The sequence below is a fragment of the Myodes glareolus genome, chromosome 20, assembly GCF_982192425.1.
Source record: "Myodes glareolus chromosome 20, mMyoGla1.1, whole genome shotgun sequence".
NCBI classification, from domain to species: domain Eukaryota; kingdom Metazoa; phylum Chordata; class Mammalia; order Rodentia; family Cricetidae; genus Myodes; species Myodes glareolus.
Window position 1 is genome coordinate 10289694 of NC_142045.1, and position 25997 is coordinate 10315690.

Here is a 25997-nt window from a genome sequence, read left to right on the forward strand (position 1 = left end):
AGGCCTGAGTTTTTGTGGAATATGACTAGTCGTTGACCACATGTGTGATCAACCAAGATGTCACGTCATTAGAAAGTGTACTCTTTGTTCTGGGTGTGACAGCTCCTTCCTGTAATCCTAGCCTGAAAGCTGAAGCAGGAGGCTGACTGCAAGGTTACCGTCAGCTTGGAAGTCAGTGAGTTCCAGGAAAGCCTGAACTACGCAGAGAGTTCCAGAACAGCCCAGGCTAAAGAAAGAGGGGACTCGCACAGCAGACTGAAAACTTACTCTCGGATGCCTTCTAGCAGTTTGAAGTTTAAGTTGTCTTCGCTTCTGTCAAAGAAGCCCTTATTGTTTATGAAGACCAAATGCCTTGGGTCATTCTTTCGCTGGACAATGTGTGCTAAAGTCACAGAATTCTGGTCGTCACAGTTTGGCCTCAGTCCATTCTGCATACAGGCATCTTCCTTGCGAGGTCTGAATCCACAGCAATTTGTATCTAAGCGATTATAAATCTGAAAATGGAAATGAAAACAAAATCCAAGATGCTGAGTAAAAGCTTGGGAAAGTCAGAACATTTCCAAAGAATGGGAGTTTTCTGAACAGCTGACTTGCCAGAATCCCAGCAGGCCAGGCTGACTTAATTGAAAGCAACTGTTAGAAAAGTCCACAGTTCAAAGTCCTCTGACTCAGACAGAGCCCTAAGCATTTCCAGCTTCTGCTAACAGCTCCAACATCAGGTCGTCCAACTCAAGCGTCTCCACCCTTGGTATCCGCAGTTCCCACGGAATCACATTCAAGCATGTGGCCAGCACAATCTCTGACTCTTCAGCAGAGGTGAGACAGCACCATACTTCTACAGACCCAGGGGCCTAGCTCTTGTTTTCTCCCTGGGGCTGGGTTCTGTAGATTCTGATGACTTTGTTGACCATAAAGTCTACTGTACCAGACTTCAGTATTGCAGTAGCTAACCAGTATTGCAGTAGCTTCAGTATTGCAGTAGCTAAGACAGAGGAAATCTATAGGAGGTACATAACCCAATAATGAAGCATCAGCTAGATTCTGAATACGTGCCAAACCTACTGAGATTTCAGAGGCTTGTTATAATGCAGAGGTAGAAAGATTGGTTCAAACACTGTCCAATGTCACTTCTTTTGAACAGGACAGGGCTGTTACATAGAGAAGCCCTGTCTCAAACAAAAACAAAATGAAATGATCAATAAATTTGTCCTAAAGAGTTAAATTACAACTAAAATTCCAATTATATAATCTAGTAGAGTCAAAACTATAAAACAATTCATTTCCCCTATAAATATTAATATAATTGAGCATGAATGTCTGATGGTAATAATGAAAAACAGGCTCCAGGCAGTTTAACCCTGGCTAACAGTTTTGCAGAATTTAGTCCCTAGTCGGCTGTCCTCCTTGCTGTTGGACTTGTGGGAAGGCAGAGGAAGCTGAGAGCCAAAGAGAGGAAGAGGAGTGATGAGGGCCTAACCTGATGATTTAAAAACTCCTACTAAACACAGCCTCTTAAAGGTCCTATTACCTCCCAGCAGTGCCTCCAGCTGAGGACCAAGTCTTCAATACATGGGAATGTGGGGGAGATTTATGATCCAAACTGTAGCAAAAACCATGAATATTCGATGTATTCATGTTTGGTCATAAGCTCTCATAAATTTAGGCCCTGCCAACATTTCTGAAAATATCATATTTTATGGTTTTTATTTTTAAACCCCATGAAAGCATGAGCAATTAGAGGTGGGAAAGAATGACACAGAACAACTTTTTATTGCTTTCCCCAAGTTCAGCTGTTCCCTACAGTGTGCTTTAAAGTGTCCTATATAATCTAATTTAGAAGTCATGAGACATTCTGATGATTTCACCAATTCTCTGACAGCCTACTGTGCCAGACAATTCTGACCAACATCACAGATGGTGACCAGCATCTTCTAGGAATGTTGACACAGATGCTTTCAGATTCAATCTTCAAATTCACTTGGTGAGTGCATTACCATGTGCTGAATGTATGTGTATGTATACCTATGGGTATAGTATATAACATATAACAGTCAGACTTCAGGTCCCAAATTATTTCTTTTTCTTTGTTTTCCTTGCTTTCTGACTAGAGTAAAGTATGTCCTTCTATTTTTGTACTTGTTTAGCAATGGTTTATGTAGCTATTAAATTATGCTGTCTAACTCTTTAGAAGTTTGTCATAATTTTCCTTCTGACTCCCTATTCAATATACCAAGGATCATTTGACTGCCTTAACCCAGACCCTTAAGGTCAGCACCATTTGCCTGGAAGCTGCTTTAGGTATATACCAAATATAGTTCTGCATGCTTTTAAGACAGCTCACCAATATTTAAAACCTAATGAAGCACATCCCACACAGCTATGAAACCCAGATGTCTTTTTAATGAGCTTGTTTAGTGCACACATTAATACAAACACTGAAGGATTGTATAGAAAAGCATCCGCAATGTGTCTCTCTGTTCTTAAGCGGGCATCCTATAAAGACGCCTATTAAAGAATAAATATTTTCAGGTAAGCAATAATGATGCTAATCACATTAGTGTTTGAGTTCTTATGACTTTATTAGTTTACTTATTTTGTGTGGCTACAAGTGGTGGTGATGGAGGGCTGTTTCCATGACAACCTCCACATGTGGAGGTCAGAGGACAATCTTTGGATATGGGCTCTATCCTTGCTCCACGTGGGTACCAGAGACAGAACCCAGGTCATCAAGTTTGACAGAAGGCACCTTTACCAACTTAGCCATGTCACTGGCCCTGACTGAATTTATACTTTCTTCAACTATAAGACAAGGAAAATCATTTTTGCAGAACTGATCTACCACTGAAGAGGGCAGCCAACTGTCATTTTTCGTAAAAGTGCTCTTTCCTTCTTTAGAAAAATAATATCTTTTCAGTGTTTACCTAACTAAAATTACACTCAGAAAAATCCAGGTGTTCCAGCCAATTTTTTTAAAGAGATGGGGATGGATATTTTTAGGTATATTTCCTTCAAAACAGTCCACCCTTAGTTCCATTTTTGTTTGGTAGCAATAGTTTTGTCTGTAGGGAAAAAAAATATATCATCCGAGTGACTTAAAATGCCTGCTATAGCATGGAACCAAGGGAACCTCCACCTAGATGCATGGCTCCTCAAGAGCCACTAGGCAGATGCAGAAACCTGGCTCCTTCTACACAAAGGGACAAAGCCCACTCAGCTGGGTGTTCACGTCCCCGAGGACTCAGGTTAGCTTATTCATCTCTCTGTTGTCTTCAGAGTAGATGATTAACCAAGTCATTGCAGACAATGTCTCAGCAAAGCAAGAGAAGCTAAATGAGGAGACTGAACTATGAAGCAAAGGTAGTCAACAGCTCGGGCGCCCAGTGAACGGTTCTTAATGAGTCAGCTCTTCTCAATGTTGTAACTCCCTTGGGATTTGACTGTGCACAGACCTCCACCAAAGCACTGCCTTGTATTGAGAATAAGCAAGCACAGCAGCGGTGCCACGTCAAGATGAGAATTTACCAAACCGCTGTCAGGAGGATGTCACCAAGTTCCTCCATACCTGGTGCCTCCTTGTGGTTGGCGTCTTTCAGTGGGTTTTACCGCCCTAACCATAGATCATAAATTCTATATCTGGTAGAAAACCTGCCTTAATTTCTTCCGCAGCATGAACATAAAGGCAGGTAAATTGGAAATTGTAAAAGAAAATTCTTTCTTTTCTCTCTCTGGGTCTCTACAGCCTAGTGAGTGTGTAAGGAAACACCACACCATGAGAAAAGCAATTGTAGACAAATACCGCAGTACCCATGGAGTTTATTAATATATACACACACATACAGGCACACAGAGAGGGACAGAGACACAGACACAGAGACAGAGAGAGACAGACACAGAGAGAGAGAATGTGATCTCCCCACCTGCATCTATACCATTTGAGACCCGTGTCACCTTGTGAAGCAATAGATTTCACTTGTGTTACACCTTGACAGCAAGTATCTTTTAGATTAGCAAGAGTGTACTAATGACTACCCGGGCAGATGAGGAATAGTGAGAAACATAAAACGATCTTCCACATCTAAGATCTAGCAAAGAGCACAAGCTCTTAGTGCCCCCACCTATGCAAGGAGCAACTGCTCTAATCTGCCTCCACCCCAGAGTTCCTCATTTAAATTGCTATTCATGTGCGCCCATTCACAAATGGATCTCTGGTTTCCTCCATATCACAGATCACAATGGAAGGCGTAGTAGTTCATCTCCATTCCAAGTGCAGTGCAGGGATGTATTGAGATCATCAGATGTAACGTTATAAGTTTCACTGCACCACAGGAAGGCCCTGGAGAGAGGCACCAGGCAACCAACAGCCTATTTTAGGGAATGAAATTCACTTCCTATAATTTGAATAGGCAGAGCTGAATAAAAATAACCCCTCTGCCAGAGACACACCCACCTTCCTGCAATGACTTTTAAAAGGCATGCCAACTAACAGAAAAAGACAAGGATTTTTGTATCCTGTAAACTTTTGGTTTGTAGCCTGAATTTATATTAAGCAGGGAAATCTAACACAGAAAGGAGGGGGCTGGAGAGATAGCTCAGGGATTAAAAAGTATTGCTTTTCTCGTACAGGACTCATGTTCAATTCCCAGCACCCACATAGTGGCTCACAACCACATGCAACTCCAGTCTCGGGGGATCCGATACCCTTCTCTATCCTTCCTGGGTACCAGGCACATAGGTGATACCCATACATGTAAACAAGATGCTCATACACTTAAATTACATTTTTAACATTAAAAAATAAACAAAATGAGAATGAAACAACCTGAAATTTTTTTCTTAGGAATTTATACTAAGCAAAAAATTTTAAGTTAGAAATGAAGTATACCTAATCTAAGAAAATCCTCTTGAAATGCATTCCTCTAATGAGGAATGAGATGGCACTTTGGCTTACATAAGCTAGGATATCAAGAAGCTAAAACTTCCACTTGTTCACGTATGAAGGAATAATGCCACTGGAAACAGGTTTCTTGTACAGTGGCATTTGTCCATAGTTAGCATTTACATAGAATTCCTGTGAATTTTATTTTTTCAATAATACGAATATATTAAATGAAAATTAACAAGAATAAAGATCAACTATGTGACTATGCTCAGATACCATTCTAATCACAGCTGGAATTGGTGTGACAAACTCAACAGCTGGCTAGACTCATATTCTTTTTTTTTTTTTTTTTTTTAGTAAATTTTATTAAATTATAAAAGTTTCCATTTCCGCCCCCCCTCCCAACACCCTCCCACTCCCCCCACTCCCCCCCTCCTTCCCCTCCGTCCCCCAGGGCAGTCAGGGTTTCCTACCCTGTGGGAAGCTCCAGCTCCCTCCCCCTCCCTCCAGGTCCAGGAAGGCGAGCGTCCAAACAGACTGGATCCCCAAAATCCAGCATATGCAGAGGGAACAGGTCCCAGTGTCATAGTCAATGGCTTTTCAGAAAGACCCCGGGCCAGCCACAGTCAGAGAATCCGGCCAAATTCCAAGAATCTGGCTAGATCACGTCCTCGTTCAGTCCCAGTCCGACTGGCCCTGGTAAATTCTCATCAGATCCGTTCCCTTGTATCAGTGGGTGATAGCATCCCTCGCAGTACTGATTTCGTCTTTCATGTTCCTCCTCCTTCCGCTCCCCCTCCGGACCTCGGGGGGCTCAATCCGTTGCTCCAATGTGAGCCTCCGACTGCATAGCCGTCCTTAGCCAGACGAAGGATCTCTCTGGGAAGAACTGCTCAGCAGGGCAACAGGGCTAGCTGGTCTTCCCAGTACTCAGGAGACAAAGGGCCCGCAGCAGTGGGGGGAGGGGAGCTAGACTCATATTCTTAATGGAACTCAAAACACTAACCAATTCTGACAAATGGGCTGTTCAGTAGTCTTTCAAAATATCTTGGTTTTGCCTTCTAAATTGACCCGGCTTTCAATATTATTTTTACATTCACTATATGTAGACTTTCCCATTCTAACATGGATTCATTTCTTCTTATAAATTAAGGCCTTATATATAACTGACTAAAAATCTCTAAAAACATTGTAAGACTTATCACTTTATAGATGTTTTAATCATTAAGACAATCCAAACTGGTACGTGGGGGCCCAGATGGTACATACAAATGAAGAAACCCACTCCAAGAGGGTAACTCAGCCACCTAGGAAGAGAAACAAGAGCCGGTTTGCTAGGAAGGCCAATGTGCTTACAGCCATGATGTTACAGCCTCTTGTGCTAGGCATGATTGGTTTTGTATGTCTTACCAGTGTACTTCCTACCTTAAAAAGAATGTATACTTGATAACTGTTTGTTAATGAAAAACATAAAGTCTGCTCCCCAAGGGTCCATTCACCTACCTGACATGAATAGTATCAAACCCCAGCAACTGGCGATGAAGCCAGACGTCCGTGTTCCCCCACCTATTGTCTTACCGTCTTAACACAACAACTGAGTTTTGAGATGCAATACATGAGATTTCACTCACGGTATTTCAAAAGTGTGTGCTTATAGACAGACATTTAATAAAGCATCAGTTCATTCACCATGGCCATTCTTGAGAAAATCTAGTGTTTACTCTGTATTTTCCTGAGCCATGCAGAGAGACGTAGACTCAGACTATTACTGCTGGATTACTGCCTACCCTAACTCATGCTAAGACGTCAACAAGTTCACGCGGGGGTCTTCCTTCCTTCTCACTCTGTCAGTCATCAGTTTGAGAGGGGAAAGAGGCAGAAAGGGTGACAGCAAGCTTTGCATGCGACTGAGAACATAAACAGAGACAGTCTTCCGGAGACAGATTTTAGTAAATCAACTCAACTTTACTCCAGAGTATAAGAAATACATAGGATTGGGGAGCCTGGGGACAAGCCTGAATTTGCATTAAGTGGCACGAGATCTCCGGTCACAAGACTTACTATGGCAGGAGGGTCCTGTAGCAGAACTCCTAGCACAAATCTTCTTCTAGCAAGAATCTGTGCCATAGTTCAAGCTCGAGATGAAGAAAGCATCTAGTTTAGAGACAGCTTTCAGAGTCAGTCCTTCAGGCCCAGGGACAGTCTCCAGATAGGCACAAGTAGAGGCAAAAAGTTCTGCTGGAGGGAGGGAGTCCCCTGTTGTCTCACTATTGAGATAAGCTGCCAGACAGTGCAGAGACTGCGATGGCCTCTGACCAGTCAGCAATGTCTTCAACAAATTCACTTAATAGCGTGAACACTAACACAGAGAAAACGGCAAAGGGAAAAAGAAAACAAATCTCGCTATTATGAAAATATTTTGGCCTCGTAGTTCCTTGGAAAGCCTGCAAAAGCCACTGCCCCAGACCAAATCTCACTTGATCTGATTCCATCACAGTAATGGTTGTCGAAGCTCCCTCCATGTTTTAGAGAACGATGTCTGTAAACAACAACATTAACACGGCTGGGGAGTCCATGAGACGAACAGAATCTTCACCTCACTTTCATAATGGACCAAGCAGCTCCTAGTTCACCCTTAACCCTGTCTCCCTGTCTATATCCTCAGTAACTAATACCAAACCATGAAAGTTTTTTAATAACCACGCACTAGTGTATTTACTAGCATATGTGTGAAGAGATGCAAGACACTGTATGCATTACAGTGGTTCTGCAGGAATACCTGGGAGAATGTGCAGGGCATATCAATATCCATCAGACTCAATGACAGTCCAGAGTTTTTAATTTGCTTCACAATAGATTAACCCAGAAATCCAACTCACAAAACTCCAGTCTCCCCGAAACATGTTAGTAAGTGGGTCTCGGAAAGGTGCAATGATACGTTGAAGAAGGTGAACGCTAGCTCACAGAACGTGTTAAAGAGGCTTTGAGTCTCACAAGGCTATGTACAAGCCTAACGGGCTTTCTCACACTCACCATCCTCCCATCACCCCATGTATGACTAGGCACATGACTGAAACATTCTAACTGTGCATTATTCATATTTGCACCATCTGGAAAGTTCACGGCAACTGTGAAAATAGATTTTAAAACTGGTCCACAGTTAATCAATACGTTCTTTCCTTCTGGCTAGCAATAAAATTAGAATTGACCAATAAACTGGTTGGTTGTCACAAAGAAATATAGGATTATGTATTGAATAGTTTTAACCAAACATTTCTCTCTTTGATTCAAATACAAAAGTGGTCACCTGGGTCAATTGATCTCCTAGTGTAGAGAAATAAAAGACAGGGGTTTCTGGGATACATGTACAAAGTTCTGCTACTGTATGACTCAGAAATCCTAGTCCTGAGTACATAGCCAAAGAAGATAAAATCAGTGTGTCTACTGGACATCTACATCCCACGTTCACTGCCATACTCTGTGTGCGACAGCCAAACCATGGAGTTAGATTAGGTGTCTATGTGGATGAATGGAGAATGAAACCATGAGTCACACATGGAGCATTGTTTATAGACTAGAATAAAATTCTGCTATTCTGGACAACATGGACAAAACTGAAGAACATTCAATTACATGAAATACGTCAAGCACAGAAAGAGAACTCACACATGCCTCACTGATCTGAGAGAGCTTGAAGCACTGATGCCGTGGAAACTGGACACAAAATCGTATTCACCAGACCCTGGAAGGGTTGGGAAGGGGTGATAAGAGGAGATGACCAATGGGCACAGGGTTACAGCGAGATAGAAGGAAGAGTGAGCTGTTCTGTAGTGCAGTAACGCAACTGTGGCCGACAACTATTAACCGCCTCTTTCAAACGAACTATTAGAGAAGGACCCCCAAAACTGAGAGATGATGGAGATGCCTCCTTCCGCCAGCACAAATCGCATATACATACGGGAAGACTGCACTGTCAGGTAAATATGGACAATGAATTATTCTCAATATTTAGAAGAAAAATATATTAACATTCTTAAATATTTCATGTTGGGAGCAGACATCTCGGGAAGCTATTAGCTCCTTACCAAGAGGCATAGGTTTTTTGAGGCACAAATTATCCTTTAAAGAACGTGAACTAAGGCCAGGCAGTGGTGGTGCACTCCTTTAATCCCAGCACTCGGGAGGCAGAGGCAGGTGGATCTCTGTAAGTTCGAGGCCAGCCTGGAATCAAAGCAAGTTCCAGGACAGGCTCCAAAGCTACAGAGAAACCCTGTCTTGAAAAAAGAATAAAGTGGACTAAAGCAGGCATGGTGGCACCAACACGTAATCCTAGCATACAGGAAAACAGTGAAGGAGGGGGACTGTGAATTTTATGCCAGCCTGTCTAAAAGCTATATAAAAAAAAAAGAACCAAAGTAGGGGTGGGACTGGCTAGTCTCCAGAAAAGTTGATACTGTCTGCAGACGCCTGCTGATGACACCTAAGTCAAGTGTGAGTTGATATAGTTAAGAACCATCTTCTTCCTTTCTCCCCTCTCGTTTCCAGAACAAAACAATTAAATAGTTTACATGCTGTGAAGTGAGAGAATGTGGTTTCTAAACCTCAAGTCTCTAGCAAAAGATGAAGTCAAAGCCCAGATGGGAAACTCATCACAGCTCGGTGCACATGCGTTTGCTTTCTCCCTCCTGTTACAGTCACGAAGAGAAAGTCAGTAGGTTCTGTTTAAGGGCCTTCAAAGTGGAAAGCACTTGCCCCTTGAATTAGAGACCCAGTAATTCCACTGTCTCCTTCCTCCCATCCTGAGGTCTTGAGAAAACCTAATTCTCAGAGGAAATCCTGTCCATCTCTGCCAAGGAAGATTCTGTGGACCTTCCGATGACATGTAGTTTGGAGGCACGAAATCGAAAGGAGCTGTCCTCTTGAAAGGAAGTATATCCAAGAATGGTCGAAGAGGAAGATGTGGATCAACCCAGACGCCTGGGGATGAGTCTCACTAAGAAACAGGGCATGCAATGATGTTTTCCAGCGTCAAAAGGCAAGCTCTCAGATCACAAATGATAACTGAGGTCAACGGAGAGTTAAGAAATCCCTCAATAGAAATGCACTGACTTTCATAGAAACCCATCAATGGTTCTCTAAATGTCTATAATTCCCAATTTGGTTTATAAAGTAAAATAAGAAGTGCTGAAATGCACTTTGTTTACGTACCTACTCACTTCGGTCCTGAGGATAGATGCTGGGGCCTCACATGTGTTATGCATCTCCTCCATCACTCGGCTATACCCCTGGCTTCCATAATAATTTTTAAAGCACTAATGCATTCAAACTTAATTATCCAATCAAACAGAAGTCCTTATAGATACAGTTTAGTTTTCTGAGCGGTAGATTCAGCGACGATTCTCACGGTAAACAGCAGCTAAGAAAGACTACCCAGAAGGTCAGTTGGGAGCTCTGGGTGGCGTCTGGCTCATAAAGGAGTCTGTTAAAGGTGGCATGGGCAGGAAGGGACAGGCTTTGGGAGCCGTTCTGAGGAAGTGTCAAACTTTGCTGGTGCTTGACTGTGAGACTCTAAGCAGAGGCAAGCTAAAAGGTGACTCAGAATGCACAAATCTGGCAGATTTAACTCAGTAAGGAGGAGAAGCAGGTAGGTCAGGAGAGGAAGCCTTTAGGAATGAGCTGATAAAAATACCCTCAGGCAGTCGGAGACCCTAAGGGACCAGCTGCTCCTGAACACAAATTTGTGAGCTAGGAATGCATAAAAATAATAACTAATCAAACGTGTGATTTACTTTTAAATAAACTGTCTTGAATTAAATGTAGTGTAATGAGATAATTGAGTAAAGTCAGTCAGCTGGGTGTAATGAGGCAGACTCTGAGCCCCACACTCAGAAGATTGAGGCAGGAGAACTGGAGGTTTAAGGCCCATGTGGGTACATAGCAAGACCCTGTCTCAGACAGGAAAAGAATAAGATCAATTCTTCTTAGAATATAAAATAGCACCAAACCTTCCTTAATAGCAATAATTTTGACATAGTTTCTCTATTTAAGGTCAAAACCCTCTGTTTCTTATTCTTTTAATCCCACAAGTAATCCTTCTTTTATACTACATCCAGTGTCTCTATTCCACTAAATAGGAAAAAGCAAGAAATATTGTGGGTGTACAATAAACACCGAGGTTTCTGGGCAGTCCACCCCGTTATTAGAAACAATATTGGATATGTAGAATTAAATTCCCCTTTGCAAGATAATATTAAAAGGAAGGGAGACCTTGGGAAGACTTTTTAAATAAGATAACATCATTATCATTCTAAGCACAGCCACTAAGAAGCCTCGACAATGCTGAAATAGTGTCTTTTGAATTTCACTGACAAATTGAGACAGTTTAATAAAACGAGAATTCTGTAATAACCATAAGACATGCCATGTCCATCTGGGTGAAGTTTGACCTTGGTAAGTTTTTTAAAATGTTTCTTTTTTTTCTAGAGAATTTCATACATATATATAATAAATCAAAATCATATATAGCCCATCCCCACACTCTTATTCCCCCCAGATGCCCTCCAACCTGTCCCCCTTACAACTTCACATCCTCTCCTTTGTTTGTCGATACCTCATTAAGTCCTTGGAGGGGTGCTAGTATGAGTGTTTGATCATCCATCCACTGGAGCATAGGCGAGTTACCAGTTGCCACACTCTCAAAACGTGGTGCTTCTCCTTTGACAAAGACCTATAGCCTGCTAACAGCTCCTCAGTAAGGCCTGGGGCCCTGGAGAATACATCTCTAAACCTTGGTCATTTTTATTGTTCGGAAAAGCATAGTCCCTGCATTCTTTACCTGAGCAAGTGATGGATGGCCAAGGAAATCACTCAGATGATCTCATACTCCCCATAAGAATTGGGCTGCTTTCTCAACAAACAATTAGAAGCAGGAATACACACTTCTGTGGACCCATTGTTCCTCTCCCTCTTCACTCACTAGGTCTAAGCCAATTTATCAAGATAATTAACCGCTACCCCTGAAGCTAATCCCAGACTTTCTTTGCTACTTGATCCCAATACATTATTTGAAGCTGCCATTCCTCCCTCCCTGTTTGCTGTCGAGTAAATGAGAAACTGCACCATATTAGAACTTCCAATAATAATACATGGATAGAGGTCATTTACATCGATAATGCCGCAATACTGAAAACCAATAAGGTTGAGCCAAAGTGTGTTCGGGAGCCCTTTTCATCTATCAAGGGGTCATAAACAGAATCTTTCTTTGCCTAGCAGAGAAGGTTCAAAATGAATAAAACACTGTGTTGTGAAAGGTTCTCCTTTGCATAGAAGACGGTTGAACGCTCACAGGGAAAAGTGTGTGTACATACATGAGCACCTAAGTTCAGGTCCCAGCACCCACATTAAAAGCCAGGAGGCACACACTTGTAATTCCAGTACCAGCAAGCAAAGACAGGAAATGGCCAATGGCCTCACTGGCCAGTCAATGAACATCTGATCTCCACACACCAGGACATACACATACACACACACACACACACACACACACACACACACACACACATGTACACACGTACACACACACATACAGATGTGTTTGCACATGTACACACACACACACAACGGTTGGCATTTTTAGTTTTATCACACCACTAAGTGGGAAAATAAACAACCCACAAGGATCAAAGCAAAGGGGATGCCATGGAATTCATCCCAGAGCAAATTCCTTAGGCACCAGATGAGAAGGGGAGCAAGGGTAACTGGAGGAGACAGCTGTCATGACAAGACAAACTGCGGCTAATTGCTGAATTGATGACCTGAGCTTCATTACTCACAGCCAGCTAAGAGAAAAAAAAAAGAAAGAAAGAAAGAAAAAAACAGGAAGCGCTTCAGGCGCCCTTTTCCCGCTCAACAAGCTTTTTCACACGTTGAGCTCATTCATTGCTAAGATTCTTCCCCATTAAAATTTCCTCCTAAGGAGTCTTGCTTTCTGGTTTAAATGTCAAACTCCCTAACTTCATTCTCAAGCCAACCATTTGAAAATAATCCATAGCTTCTGGTTTCTTTCCACAAGACTTATTATGGGGCCGGGTATATTCTTCGATGGCCATTTTTCTCTCGTATTAAATCATGTGACCCTGAGGCAGAAGATGGTCTCTTTCAACCTTTTTATGCGCAGAATTAAACTTCCCTGTGTCTAGGACAAATAAGATCCTGTGAGAAAATCTATGACAGTACAAAGAAATATGGTATAACTTTTGGTGATTGTGAAATCAACCATCTCTGAAAACACAACTGTTGCTTCCTTAAGGAAAATATCCATTCATTTTTCATCCTATAAACAGTCTCAGGAAGTGTAAGTCCATCAGGCAATACAAAGTGCTAACCATTTTCTGTTCATTCGATTCTTCCCTTTGAATATTTTCCCTATCCCCTTCCTTCAACAACGTTACTTATTGTCTGTATCACAAGCAGTTTTTCTTCTACGTATAACAATCCTAATTTGACACGTTGGATCTAATATTTTAATATAATTGGATAGTTTTCCCTGAACGAAAACAGTGCCCAGATACTGTGGCATTTCCAAACATTTGGCAGCTAACAGGATGGCTGCAAGTCCCGTAAGACAGGAACTTGCCCTTGAGGAAATCAGACTTTATAAGAAAAGACAGAGTTGTCATAAAGAATTAAACCTCAATAACAGACGACCTAGAAGAAAAATATATAGGTCCATAAATGTTCAAAGAAATTAAGTTATTTGTCAAATTACATTCAATTTAATGAATAAAATGAAGGGAAGATTTATTTACTTAACTTCTACTTATGTCTACGTATGTCTAGGTGCTTAATTTGCAGAGTTAAGGAATATTTACTGACTGTGTATCAAGTATGATTCTAAATACACAAAGTTATGCATAAAAGCAATGTATTCTTTCAATAGCCTTCTAAACAGTGTGGTATTTTACAGATGGAAAAGTCAAAAAGAGGGAAACTGAAGGGATTTCTCAAGGCTAAGAAACGACTGGCAGCAAGGTTGACAACCGTCTTCCGCAAACTAATCCGTTCTCAGTGTCTAACCAGGATAGTAAAGTCTCCCACGTCAGGAAACAGGGCGTCCACATGCTGAAACTGCTTCTGTTATTTTATCTAATCGTTTGAGAGACATTGGGCCAAGCCTTAGAAACAAAAGAGTCTCTAGAATGCTTAGTTTTCTCGTCCCCGTGGTGATACATTCTGGCCTGTGCAGTTCATACCCCACACTTGAAGAAGAAAAGATTGCCTGTGGCCCTTTTGCACTTGCAGAGGCAGAAATAAGGTCCGGCCTTGCTGACTACAGATTTGCTAATTGTGTGAAACAAGTGGACAGTGTATGCAGAGCTAACACTGCCCTGTGTTCCCTGGCCCTTACTCTGGCAATCACAGAGCAAGTGACTGCAATGCGCTCCAGGCGTGACATACCTAAAATCGTTCACAGAAGCCACATTCCCAAGCAACACTTCGATAAGGCATATTTCTGTTTAAAAGCAAACCTCCACGCGTCTGAATAGAAAAAATTTACACAAAAATATTAACTATTACGGCACTCATGAAACTGGCCAGTTTAGGTAGACTTTGTTTCATAAACTCCTTCCAGTGCATTAGCGCTGCTTTGGGAAAAAGCACATACGCACAACTGATTCAGATGGTTAAGAGTACAGTGCAACCATTCCTATTCCAGTTATGCAGAATCCAAGGACCTGAGGTGTGAGACACTCGGGGACAGAGCTCCAAGTTTGTTGTCTTACGTCACTGAAGCTGGGAACTTTACCCGGTAAGCCACAGCCACGTGGCATATACAGATTAATAGAAGTGGGTTAAATTAATACGTAAGAGTGAACCAATAAGAAGCTAGAGCTAATGGGCCAAGCAGTGATTTAATGAATACAGCTTCGGTGTGGTTATTTTGAGGCTAAGCTACCGGGAACTAAGTAGCGGCTCTCTCCTTCTATACCTGCTCACCAAGCCTTATGGGATGGGTTGGCTGAGGGCTAAAGAAGAAATTCATTCCCAGAAGGTGTTTGTTACTTTACTGAGCCACAGGTGGGACATGATCTTGATGAGGAAGAAGAGGTTATGGCAGATCGGAATGACCTAAACATTTAAGCTGGGAATTATGCAAAGGGTGCACCCAGGATACCCAATATCCAATGTGACAAGGTTTGTGTAAACACTGAGTTCCTAGGGTAAGCTTGAACAGCGAATGTTGGGAGGCTTTAATGCCCAAGCACCAGCTTACCAAAGACATGAAAGAAAGAATGGAAGACAGAGTGGTCCAGTTAAAAAGAATGGCTTGTCGGGGCAATTATTCCCCCAGAATATTCTGTGTATTTTTCTCCCCTAAAGAAAATATACTGGGGGTAGAGATTATATACCCAGCCCAGGATTCCTTCAGCAGTCAAATTTGACTGAAAGAGAGAGTATAGCCATAGCACTGGGCCACAGTCTGTACTTGAGCTGCTGGCGAGAGCACACCACGACCCAGGCTTAGCCAAGCAGTGCGAGGCAGCCCGGTGGTAACCATCTAGGGTGGAGAGATGCACAGGGGTCACACAGTAGCACCCCGGGATGAGTAAGCAAGGACAGCTAATGGAGAATAAGTGGATTGAAGAAGGCTAAATATGGTCCTGCCTCCCATCTATTCTACTCTATCCAACAGTGTTCTTTTCCTAAAACAGTTGATAGAAATAGTAAGATCTTTTAATGCTTTTTTAAAGTACTTTTCTACATTTTGAAAAGTATAACCCTAGCTGCTAAATCCAAAGACCAATTGGCACTTGCTTAAGGTGGACACTGGTAAGCCTTAAGTCATCCTGCCCTCTATAAAAAGGCTTCATTACGTAATGCCTTCGAGTGTCTTGGGTAGGCTGCACATTTGGAAACACATTTAAAGGAAAAGTGAAAGCAGATGTTGAAGATTCTGAGTGAAGACACTCTGCAAGGGAAAGGGCACTCTCAGAATCCATAAGTTATTAAAGAGAAACCCTGGTGCCAGGAATAGATTCCCCGCTATTCTGATTACCTCTGTGGCTAGGATAAAACAGTCTAGCCAAAAACAACCCAGGAGAGGAGAGGGTGTGCTTCTTCTTACATTTCCAGGTCACATCCATCACTGGGAGAAGTCAAAGAAAGGACTCAGTGCGGAAACTATGAGGCGGTGCTGCTCCAGCTTACTCTATGGCTCACTCTCAGGCTCGTTCTTAGCGACCTTTCTTTACTCAGGACCACCTTACAGCCAGTAACAATCAAGACAATCCTTCACTGATAGGTCCACAGACCACCTGATGGAGAAAATTACCTAAGCTCTGTGAAGTTGACAGCTACATCTAAGTAAGACATAGACCTATAAACCTATAAACTGTTGGCTAAGGAGGCCCCTGAGCTCTCACAAACCTCAGAGTCTATTATTCCTGCTGTTGGTTAACGTCGGAACTGGAGAGTAAGTCGCTATTGCCGAAGACATTGCAGATTTTGGTTTTAGGATATTGAAAATTCAAGCTGGAACTAAAATGGAAGCTCCTTCCATATTGCCCAGGTTTTTACAATCCTGGAAAGTCCTATGCGGGTCGCTTGGGGAGAATTATCACCAAAAGCCCTGCTCTGTTATGGACTCTGTATAGTACACCACCAACATACCAAGCAAAAGGTGCATAACTGTTTAACTGTTATAGGTCCAATCAACTATTTTCCAAATGGACCTGAGACTGTCTCCAGAGAAGAGAACAAACCAAGGTGAAGACCTGTGGCTGGAGAGCTGATAGGCCAAGTGTTGTTGTTTAGTTAAAAGGATACAGCATGCCTGTGAAATCGCTTTCTAAATATTGTGTTTATATCACAGATTACTGCTGTTGTCAGGTTTTACCTAGGGAGAAACTTCTTTTTGTTTCTATGAGTGATCGATACTATGACTCATATCGGGCCAAACTGCTGAGAATATATTTTCTGGGAGGCTTTAATGCCCAAGCAGCAGCTCACCAAAGACACGAAAGAAAGAAGGGAAGACAGAGTGGTACAGTTCCAAAGGATGGTTTGTCCTAGAAGTGGCAATTATTTCCCCAAAATATTCTGCATATATTTCTCCCCTAAAGAAAATATACTGGGGGTAGAGATTATATACCCAGCCCAGGATTCCTTCAGCAGTCAAAATGACTGAAAGAAAGATTATGGCACTATCAGACCTGGCACATGAAATGGTACATGATGTTCTATCTGAAATAAATTAGCCTCTTGCCTCTTCACTGTTAGAAATAAATAATGAAAAAATAAAGAAAAAATGTAAGCCTTCCCAATAGATGTCATTTACATATGTATGTATGCATATGTGTATATGTATACATGTGTGTATATGTATGAATGTATGTATATTTGTAAGTTCTAGTTAGATTGACCATGGATAAATGGAATTTTTGAGTTTTAAACTTAAAACTGAGTTTTACACTTGTAAACCAGAGTAAGGAGTTCCCACTTGATATATCGGTTTGATTGGGTTCTGAAAAGGCCTTGCCCAAACTTCCTCCTTGTGAATTATCAAGGAGCAAAACCTTCCTACCATAGACAGGGAGAGCAATGGCGTAGACTACAGAAGCAGGTGGAGCGCACCCCACAAACCCGTAGCCTCCCTCGCAAGAGATCTTGGCTTACACGGTTTGAAGGGGTTAGAGGAAATCATCAATGGAAGAAAGGACAAAGACTTACACTAAGGCAGGGCCAGGGAACGATTCCTGCAAGAAATCAAATCAAGAGACATCCCAACATTGATCACTGCGAACGTGGTCCTCATAGACCCACGCAGTTGCCTCTTAAAGTTTTCACTTGCAACAGTGGCTGAAGAAGAAACTCTCCCATACAAGGGATGAAGGTGTCAGTTGTTGGAGGATTGATTCTCAAGACAGAACTCCTGGTCGGATTCCAGCAACTAATGAATATTGCCCATGTGACCCTGGCAAGATTACCAAATTTATGCCTGCCTCAGTTTCCTCATCTCTAAACTAGGAATGAGAATCATGCTTAGCTCCTAACTTAGTTCCTTAGTGCTTAGCACCAGAGTGCCTAGAGTCACGCCAGTACAAAGTCGGTGTTCCACAAGTGTAGGTTAATCATAATATTATTTCAAGGTATGTGGAATATATGTGCATATTTAAAAAGCAAGCGATGATTTCATATGCTCACACTCATCCTCAAGACAGCCGACTTGTCCCTAGGGGTAAAAGCTGCCAGTGCTCTCAGAAGGAAACTGGATCAGCTGGATCTGTTCTGGCTCAGCTAGGGTAGTGAACAGTAGAGAGACGCAGACTTGTGAACAAGAGTTCTTCCCTTTTCTTCCTTCCCGTGCCCACAGGCAGGAAGCCCCAGAGCTTGCTCGAATAGAGGCTCTGCGTTGAATGGCATATTTAGGATGATTAAATACCACAAAACGATTGTCATATCCATGCCCCTCTCATGCTTTTCTGCAGCCTCCTATCCTTCTACCCCAACACTTTCTCTCCACTGTGTTGTGGCTCATGTTCTTCCTCTCTTGACCTCAGAGCAATCAGAACGAACATTCAGCCAGCCAGCAGTTCTGATATGGATCTGGCTTTCGTTTCCTATGCTATATTTTCCTAACTATTCCACTTCCAACGAAAGCAAAAACCAAAATATTTGGAGTGTGGTAGTAGAGATAATTTCCTTTTACTACTTTCATAACACAGTGGGCATGGCATGTGTGTGTGTGTGTGTGTGTGTGTGTGTGTATGTTGGTGTCTTCTCCTTGGATGAATAATAAAATGGAGCTTAGAATAATTCTGAAACTTGAGGGTTTCCGATTTAAAATCCATAACACTGGATAACCATGACAGAGATTTGCACTTTGTTTGTTATAGGGAAGTTCTTATGTCTACCAGCTACAGGTGTCAAGATCATTCAGATCTCCACAGCATTTCTGCACATCACACCAACCTTGACCTTCAGTTTTGTGTTTTGTCCTGTTTGTCTGGGCCTGTGTGATAGTGAGACTCCACTCGGGTTTCACCCACACTAGGCAAATGCTCTGTCATGGAGCTGTCTTTCTAGCCCTCACGGCACATGAACTGCAATGCTTGTTAATGTAGTAAAGTGTTCTGGGAGATACAAACGTGTATTACTCTGCGACAGGGGGAACATTGGTTGGCTTACCAAAATACTAAAACCACGTATCCTTTCAAGGCAAATATTAGCCAGGTTTGCCGGCAGCCAGTAGTAAGACTGGAGAAATCCAGGTTAGGGTTCCTCATCAGAGACAAACACATTCTCAGAAGCGTTCACCAGATCCTGCCATATCACCCCAATAGAGGTAGAATTGCAGGAAAGCATGAAGTGGATACCAGTGGCTTCATCCCAAGTGTGAAAGAGTGGGACCCAAGAGTGTCATGTCTTTGGTAGCATCATTCTCTGCAGTAGGCTAATTTTCAGCTTTTAAGTAAACTCTCACACTACATATAATGCCCATGCCTCAGTTCCCCTACATGCAAAACAAAGAAAGTGTGCCTACTTCACAGTCGTCATAGGTTACTTAACTTTACAAATGAGATAATACATACACAATACACAACCTGTCTCTACCTCATAGCTAGACTCAAACACTGTTCAAGGTAGCAATTCCAGGTGACTGCTGGCTGCCTCTCTCCTCCATTAAATGGCCTGCCCACTGACATTCTCTAAGTCCACAGTGTCTATCCTTTAGATGATGGCTTCACTGGCTTTCTCTCCACTGTTTTGTTTTTGAAACAGAATCTCATGTTCGGCAGACTAGACTTTAAATCTCTATGTAGCCTAGGACTCTGCCTACATTTCTGCTCCTCTCTGCTTCCTTCCTTCTAGCCATACACAAAAGGACTTAAGAAAAAGGAGGATGTTCCCACAAGTGTTCCAAAATGATTTTAAATTCTTCCCCAAACATCATTTAACAGATGCAAACAGAAAACCAGTTCGTGCAACATGGCATAAGGAGAGGCCAGTAGTCAGAATGAGAAGAAAGTGGCCATGGGGTCTTCATTGGAAGGAGAATTATAGCAGACAGAATGAAATCCAAGAATCACTTGGTTATGTAAAGGTATTGTTCTTAAATGTTCAATCTTTATGAAAGTGTTGTTGAAAAATAACACTGGAGCCAGGCACGGTTGGAAGTGTGTACCATTAATGGCAGCACTTGGGAGGCAGAGGCAAACAGATTTCTCTGAGTTCAAAGTCACTCTGGTCGACACAGTGAGTTCTGCATCAGCCAGGGCTACATATGGAGGCCCTGCTGAGAGAGGAGAAGTGGGTACTAGAAAGAAAATGTGGAAAATGGTGGTTGTAGCAGCGTGACCACGCGAGTGCTGGAACACTACTAGGGAATACGATAAGAAGATAAACCTTCAACATCGCCAAGCCCCAGCTGAGTCGGAGCTCTCATTCTTAGTCATTGTCAGCACCTGAATGAGACCTCCATCCTCACCAAGATTTAGCTGACCCAGAGAATATGTAAAACACACCCCCACGACTCAATACCCTGTAGCTATGATGAGTGGAATATTGCAGGCTAGCCAGTAGAGTGCTTCTTCAGAAAGTAATTTCATAAAGAATACCCAAGACCATTTCCCAAAAGAACGCAAACTTTCATAATACGTGTGCTGCACTTGGCCAGACATATCACTCCAGGACTTAAATACAACTTCGTAGAAACCCCAGGTACTGATGATCCCTTTTGAGGCCTTACAACACCGTCAATATCAGATAACCACTTAGGCGACTGGATAAACTTACCTGTAACAAAAAATCGAAGAGAGCCATTTTGGACCACTCGTGGTGATGGACTTCGGAGCAGCCCCACTCAGGTCTGGGAACCCGGCCATTCAGCCAGCACTTCTGTTTTAGCAACTGCTGATAAGTTCCCCAGGTGATCTTAACAGAAGAATGACTATCATTGCTCGCTGATGCTAGAGATGAGTCCCAGAGAATGAAAGGGCGAGGGCGGCCATCTGCAGAATGAGAGAAGCAAACAGTTCACTCAGCAGGCTGCCCCATTGAGTGGGCCAGTGTCCTAGGGAAGGTCACTCACTCTTCCACACCCTCTCTCTCTCACCTGTCCTACCTGAAACACTGATTAAACAAATTTCATGGTCCCTGCATCTCCACAGGCTTTGACATTTTGTATCAATGATACTCTCCTGGTCAGTTATAAGTTGTATGAAGTGGAAAATTATTATAGACAATGAAAAGAAAATTTAACAAGATTCATAGATGTGGCAGGAACAGGATACTAACCACTCACTCAATCACCCTTTGGTTAGCATGGTTTTATTCCACATCTAAAAGCAGTCACCACAAGGAAGGAAGGAATCCAGACATTTATAATTGTCTATTCAGGGTCTAAGCAGAGCGGTCTCTGTTTGTAATAACAGCTGTCTGATTTTTGAAGGCTACACCAGGATGCCGGGGGTGGGGAGAATTTTTAGAAGTCACAAATTTCAAAGAGGAATTGGATGCTTCACATCAATTACTGGAGTCTCCAAAGAAGGAAAGCAAGAGAAAGACGTGTGCTTGTTTCTGTTTTTCTTTTCCGATAGGAGCACAACAGTGCCCTTGGAAAGGAACAGACACACACAACCTCATATGGTATCTTTCAGCAAATGCCACTTTCTTCAATTGTGTGTGCACAGATGTTTTTTAAAATGTCATTCAAGTTGTTTGGTTTTCAGTCGCTGGATAGAAATGTCATTTGTATCATTGCTAAACTAAATAAAGTATGCTAAACCCCAGTGGAGTCATCATCAACAGGAAGGAGCATGATGGAGTCCACTGAACAACATTTCAGGGTTAAAGCCAGAACTGTCGCTGTCAGGACCCCTCCCTGCCAAATAAAGTCACAGAGATGGTGACAAGCAGCTTGGCTTTTAACTCAGAAGTCCGTGTGGGGCTCTTGAATAGCTCAATTACAAGCATCTAAAAAGCCCCCTTCACTCATTCTGAACAAGCCTGAACAATAGAGCCCTGAGGAATTCCTGCCGGAATGTCCAGGCATGCCCAGGGAGTTTCTGAAAGCCCTTTGAACAACGGCCTTGGGTGTTGGGAATCTACAACTTTCTTTGCCCAGCTAGCAGCTCAGAGTGTTCTTATCTGTAGGAAACAGTCAGCTGCTTGACCCGTTCTGAAGCTGGGGGCACACCAGTCACTTCAAACGCATGCACTTAATCATCCTAATTGCCCCATCCCAAGCTGTTCTCAAGAGCACTCATTCTCCATTTCGTCAACAGTGTGGGGCAGCCATTGCATCCCATCTTTCTGTTTTCTTCTACTAAGCAACGGGGATTCCTGAGCCCTAATTACATTCTAAGATGGAAGAACAAGACAGTTCTGTATACCCCAAATACTGTGCTGACTTAAGAGAGAGAGAGGGAGAGAGGGAGAGAGAGAGAGAATAAAATCTATACAAGGTCTGTCTATTATGTGGGGAAGACACATCAGGCCTGTGTCACCAAATAAGAGTAGAAAATGTCATGCAGCTTCCAAGGACAAACACATGGGACATCTGAACTGCGAGAGGCTGTGAGCCTGTGTCCTTCACACGGTGACTCACAAACAGCACTTTTCATCTCCAAGCAAGGACGTGTTCAAAGGTGTAAAGCCTAACACCACATGTCACAGTACAGCCACCACATGGGACAGGCAGGCAGCCATTTCCTGTACAACCCCAGCCTAGGGAGGAGCAAGAAGTAAGTGATCCACAGAAATCAGAGAAACCTTCGAGGCTAGCTCCTCATCTTTACAAGTACTCACGCCTTATTGTAAAACTAAATAAAAACAAGTCTCAACTCAGGCAATGAGGAAAATTCTACATGAGAAAGAATAGCTAAGAAAAACACTCACCTGCCGCAGCCCACAAGCCACCTGTAATAGTCTGCCCTGTGGGAAGCCCCGCCCATTCCCGCCCCTGTCCACCACCGAGGCAGGCAGATCTTCCTTCTGCTTCCAGCCTGAGCTCCCTTCCTTCCTGTCTCTCTACCAAAAAGGTAGCTGCTGCTGTGGCTCCTCTCCTCTCCTCCCTCTGCCTCTCTCTGCTCTTCTCCCTTCTCCCCTTCTCCCCTTTCCCCCTTCTCTTTCCCTTCCATAACCCACTAAATAAATATCCAACCTCACTCTGCATGGCATGACTATTCTCTCTCTCATCCACTGCGGCTGTGGTTCCTCGTTATCATTACACCACCGTGATTTGTTTGTTTTCCTGCCCCTTTCATGCTCCCCTGAATAAATAAAAAGCTATAGACATTTAGGAAAAGAACATGATTGACTTGTGACTGAAGCTTAGACTATGGAACCCAACAGACCTTGGCTCTCTGATCTATGACCCCCTTACTCTGTAACATTAGATAGGGAACAAAGTCCTTCCAAGCCTGCCGCCTCCTCTGTAACACAGGTGCAATCATGTATCTTTGTCAACTAACTTTGCTATTATTATTAAATAAGGCTGTGCATTAAAAAGAAAAATCTTTCCTCAAACTTTTATCACGTCTACCTGGAGTAAACATTACAAATCCCTTCCTCAAGATTTTTGGACATGTTAATTATATAATTGTTGTCTATACCCATCCGCTATGTAAAACCAGCACAAAATAGATAGGTCTACCTTGATTTGAACATTGTACGTTGAGATATATAAATTAAATGAAAGAAAAATAAGGCGAATAAATAAAATCATCATCCTAGTGCTTAGCATAAATGCATAAACCAGGAAATGTTTTATATCATCTTTTCTCTACATGCACCCCCTCCAGGCTCATAGCACATCTGCCTCCAGCCAGCCTTCGCTGCTCACTGAGAAGCTACTAGATGCCATGCAGTGTTCTAGAAACAGAAGCTAAATTACAAACAAATGGGTGTCAACTTTTGTTTTTGGCTCTCATGACGCTTGAATTTTTCCCAGGATAGAGAAGCAAAAATTATACACAGGAAAAAATAGGACTACTTCATGTCGACAGATCCTCATGATTGTTTCACTAAATGTAGCACACCTGTTGGTCTTACAATTCAATCGCTAAGTAGCAGAGCTGTAACGGGGTTAGGGTAATGTAGCCCGGCGGTCTGCACACCGTGCAATGAGTAAATACCTGGGGCTTTGCTAGCCACGTGGTCCCCATCACAGCCATTCAGTGCCATGCTGGCTCGGTGTCACCAGGGCGCCAAAGAGTGACAGACAGCAAGGCGACAACTGTTTGCGACTAAGTCAATACCATTTGACTATAAACACTAAAGTGTGACTTCCATATGATTTCCAAGTACCGTAGTAACATTATCAATCCTTTTATTATTTTCCAGGCATATGCAGATGGTACCATGTAGAATTGCAGACATCAGTTCATGAACTCAAAACAGGTAGTGGGCCAGGCCACCTTTGGCCACAAGCGGTGATCCTTACTAGCCCATGGGTTTGCCATTTCTCTTCTGTAGATCACCAAGTTCTTTGATGACATTGGTTATCTTGTCTTTGTTTGTTTGAAACAAGGTCACACTACGTAGCCCTGGCTGGCCTAGAACCTGCTCTGAAGAGCCAGGCTGGACTCAGCTCTACAGAGATCACCTGTGTCTGTTTCCCAAGCACTGGGATGAAAAGTGTGCATCACCACGACTCGCTGCTTCCTCTGCTCACCCCGCTGCAGGTTTTCAGCTACAGCCACAGCTGGACTTGAATCAGATCACGGGCACACACCGTGCTTGGCCATTTGACATGCTTTCCATTCCGATTGTCGCGAAGTCGTTCTCTAACTGGTGCTTCGGCAGACAAGCACACTTGGTTTCTCCCCCACAGCCATGCATGCTTCTTCAGCAAAACCGCCTTCTTCCCTGTCTGTCATGGAAAGGGATTCCCAGAGAACAAACAGAGAGCTGGTGATCTCTTTTGGCTCCATGATTGGTGAGTGGAGCTAGGGCCTCTTTTGAATCCTTGTGGCTCAGTCTTCCCACTATACCTGGGTTTGTGTGACCCCCCACAGGTAAGAATATCTGTCAGTGTAGCGGCAGATCCCAGAGCAGGGGGTGTCACTGAGGGGAGCATTCCACTTTCTATACAATATAGCTTTTAAGGGGAGTAGAGGAACACTGATAGATCTGAAAGTGATGACGGGAAAACGGTCTCTGGAAACAGGAGCCTGGTTAAAGCCGTGCACTCTGAAGTGTTTGCGAGCTCGGCCATGTTCTTCTCCTCCCACTCAGATTTGTCAAGATGATGCAGTGCTGTGCTCTCTGGAGAAATCTTAATGGTGACGAGATAGAATTCTCGCTGTCAGAGTGGTGGGAAACCAGCCTTTGACAGATGTATGGATGTCCGTGTGAATGAAAGGCTACACGGCTGTCGTAAAAATGAGACTTGCCAGTAAAGTTCCTTTCTTCCAATATCTGAATATCTCCTCAGAATTTTGATGTTCTCTTAAGTCATTTTTTTTTTTACTCCCCAACACAAAGAAGACATTCTTCGGAGAAGATGGACATGAAAATTAACCAGGAATGTATGCTTTGCACAATCTCCTTTGTCTATGTGTATTAAATTCCTTTCATTTTAAACTGTCGGGCTGGTTCTGCTGCACTGTAAGGGCAGGCCAAGCATGCTGGTGGAGTGTAAATGTCTCCCTGTATTTATCACCAGGCAAAAGTAAGCAAAAGTGTTCTGAGCTGTGGATCAAAAGCCCTTTCTATCGCACGGGCCAAGTTCCCAGACTCCTTGTGAATGAGACCGAAAGGGAGTCGCAGTCCAGCTCAGGGCCTTTCACTGAGCACAGCTCTATAGATCCTTGAAAGAGAAGATGGGCCAGTCAGCCAGAGGAGCATCTTCACTGTGGGAGGCGAGTTCCAATGCCATGGACTCAGGCACCAGCAAGTCATCGATAGAAAGCTTTATACTACAGCATGCCTCTTGCAGAAGAGCAGTAAGGTGCCCTGCATGCTGCTCCAGCGGTCACGCCGAAAACGTCACTAAGTCCTATCAACTCCAACAATCTCTAATGTGGACAAAGCAGGATTTGGACAATTACATACATATGTGTGTATGGGCCTGGAAAGATGGCTCAGTTGTATAGCTCTTGCTGCTCCTTTGGAG

The 25997-nt window shown here is 43.0% G+C and overlaps 1 protein-coding gene and 1 long non-coding RNA gene across 4 annotated transcripts in view; one reads left to right on the plus strand and one right to left on the minus strand.

The window, feature by feature from the left end:
* Positions 1–25997, minus strand: part of Gask1b (golgi associated kinase 1B) — a 47003-nt gene that overhangs the window by 5856 nt on the left and 15150 nt on the right. For all 3 annotated transcript variants that reach the window (XM_087899445.1, XM_087899444.1, XM_048424629.3), the window contains exons 3-4: positions 20675–20889; positions 268–494 (exon numbers count right to left, since the gene is read on the minus strand). In XM_087899445.1, coding sequence (XP_087755571.1) covers positions 268–494; positions 20675–20889 — 442 coding nt within the window. The remainder of the gene's footprint in view (positions 1–267; positions 495–20674; positions 20890–25997) is intronic.
* On the plus strand, positions 494–25552 carry LOC125393952 (uncharacterized). Its single transcript, XR_015735749.1, has 3 exons — positions 494–816; positions 1880–1981; positions 24224–25552. It is a non-coding gene; the product is annotated as an uncharacterized LOC125393952 (long non-coding RNA).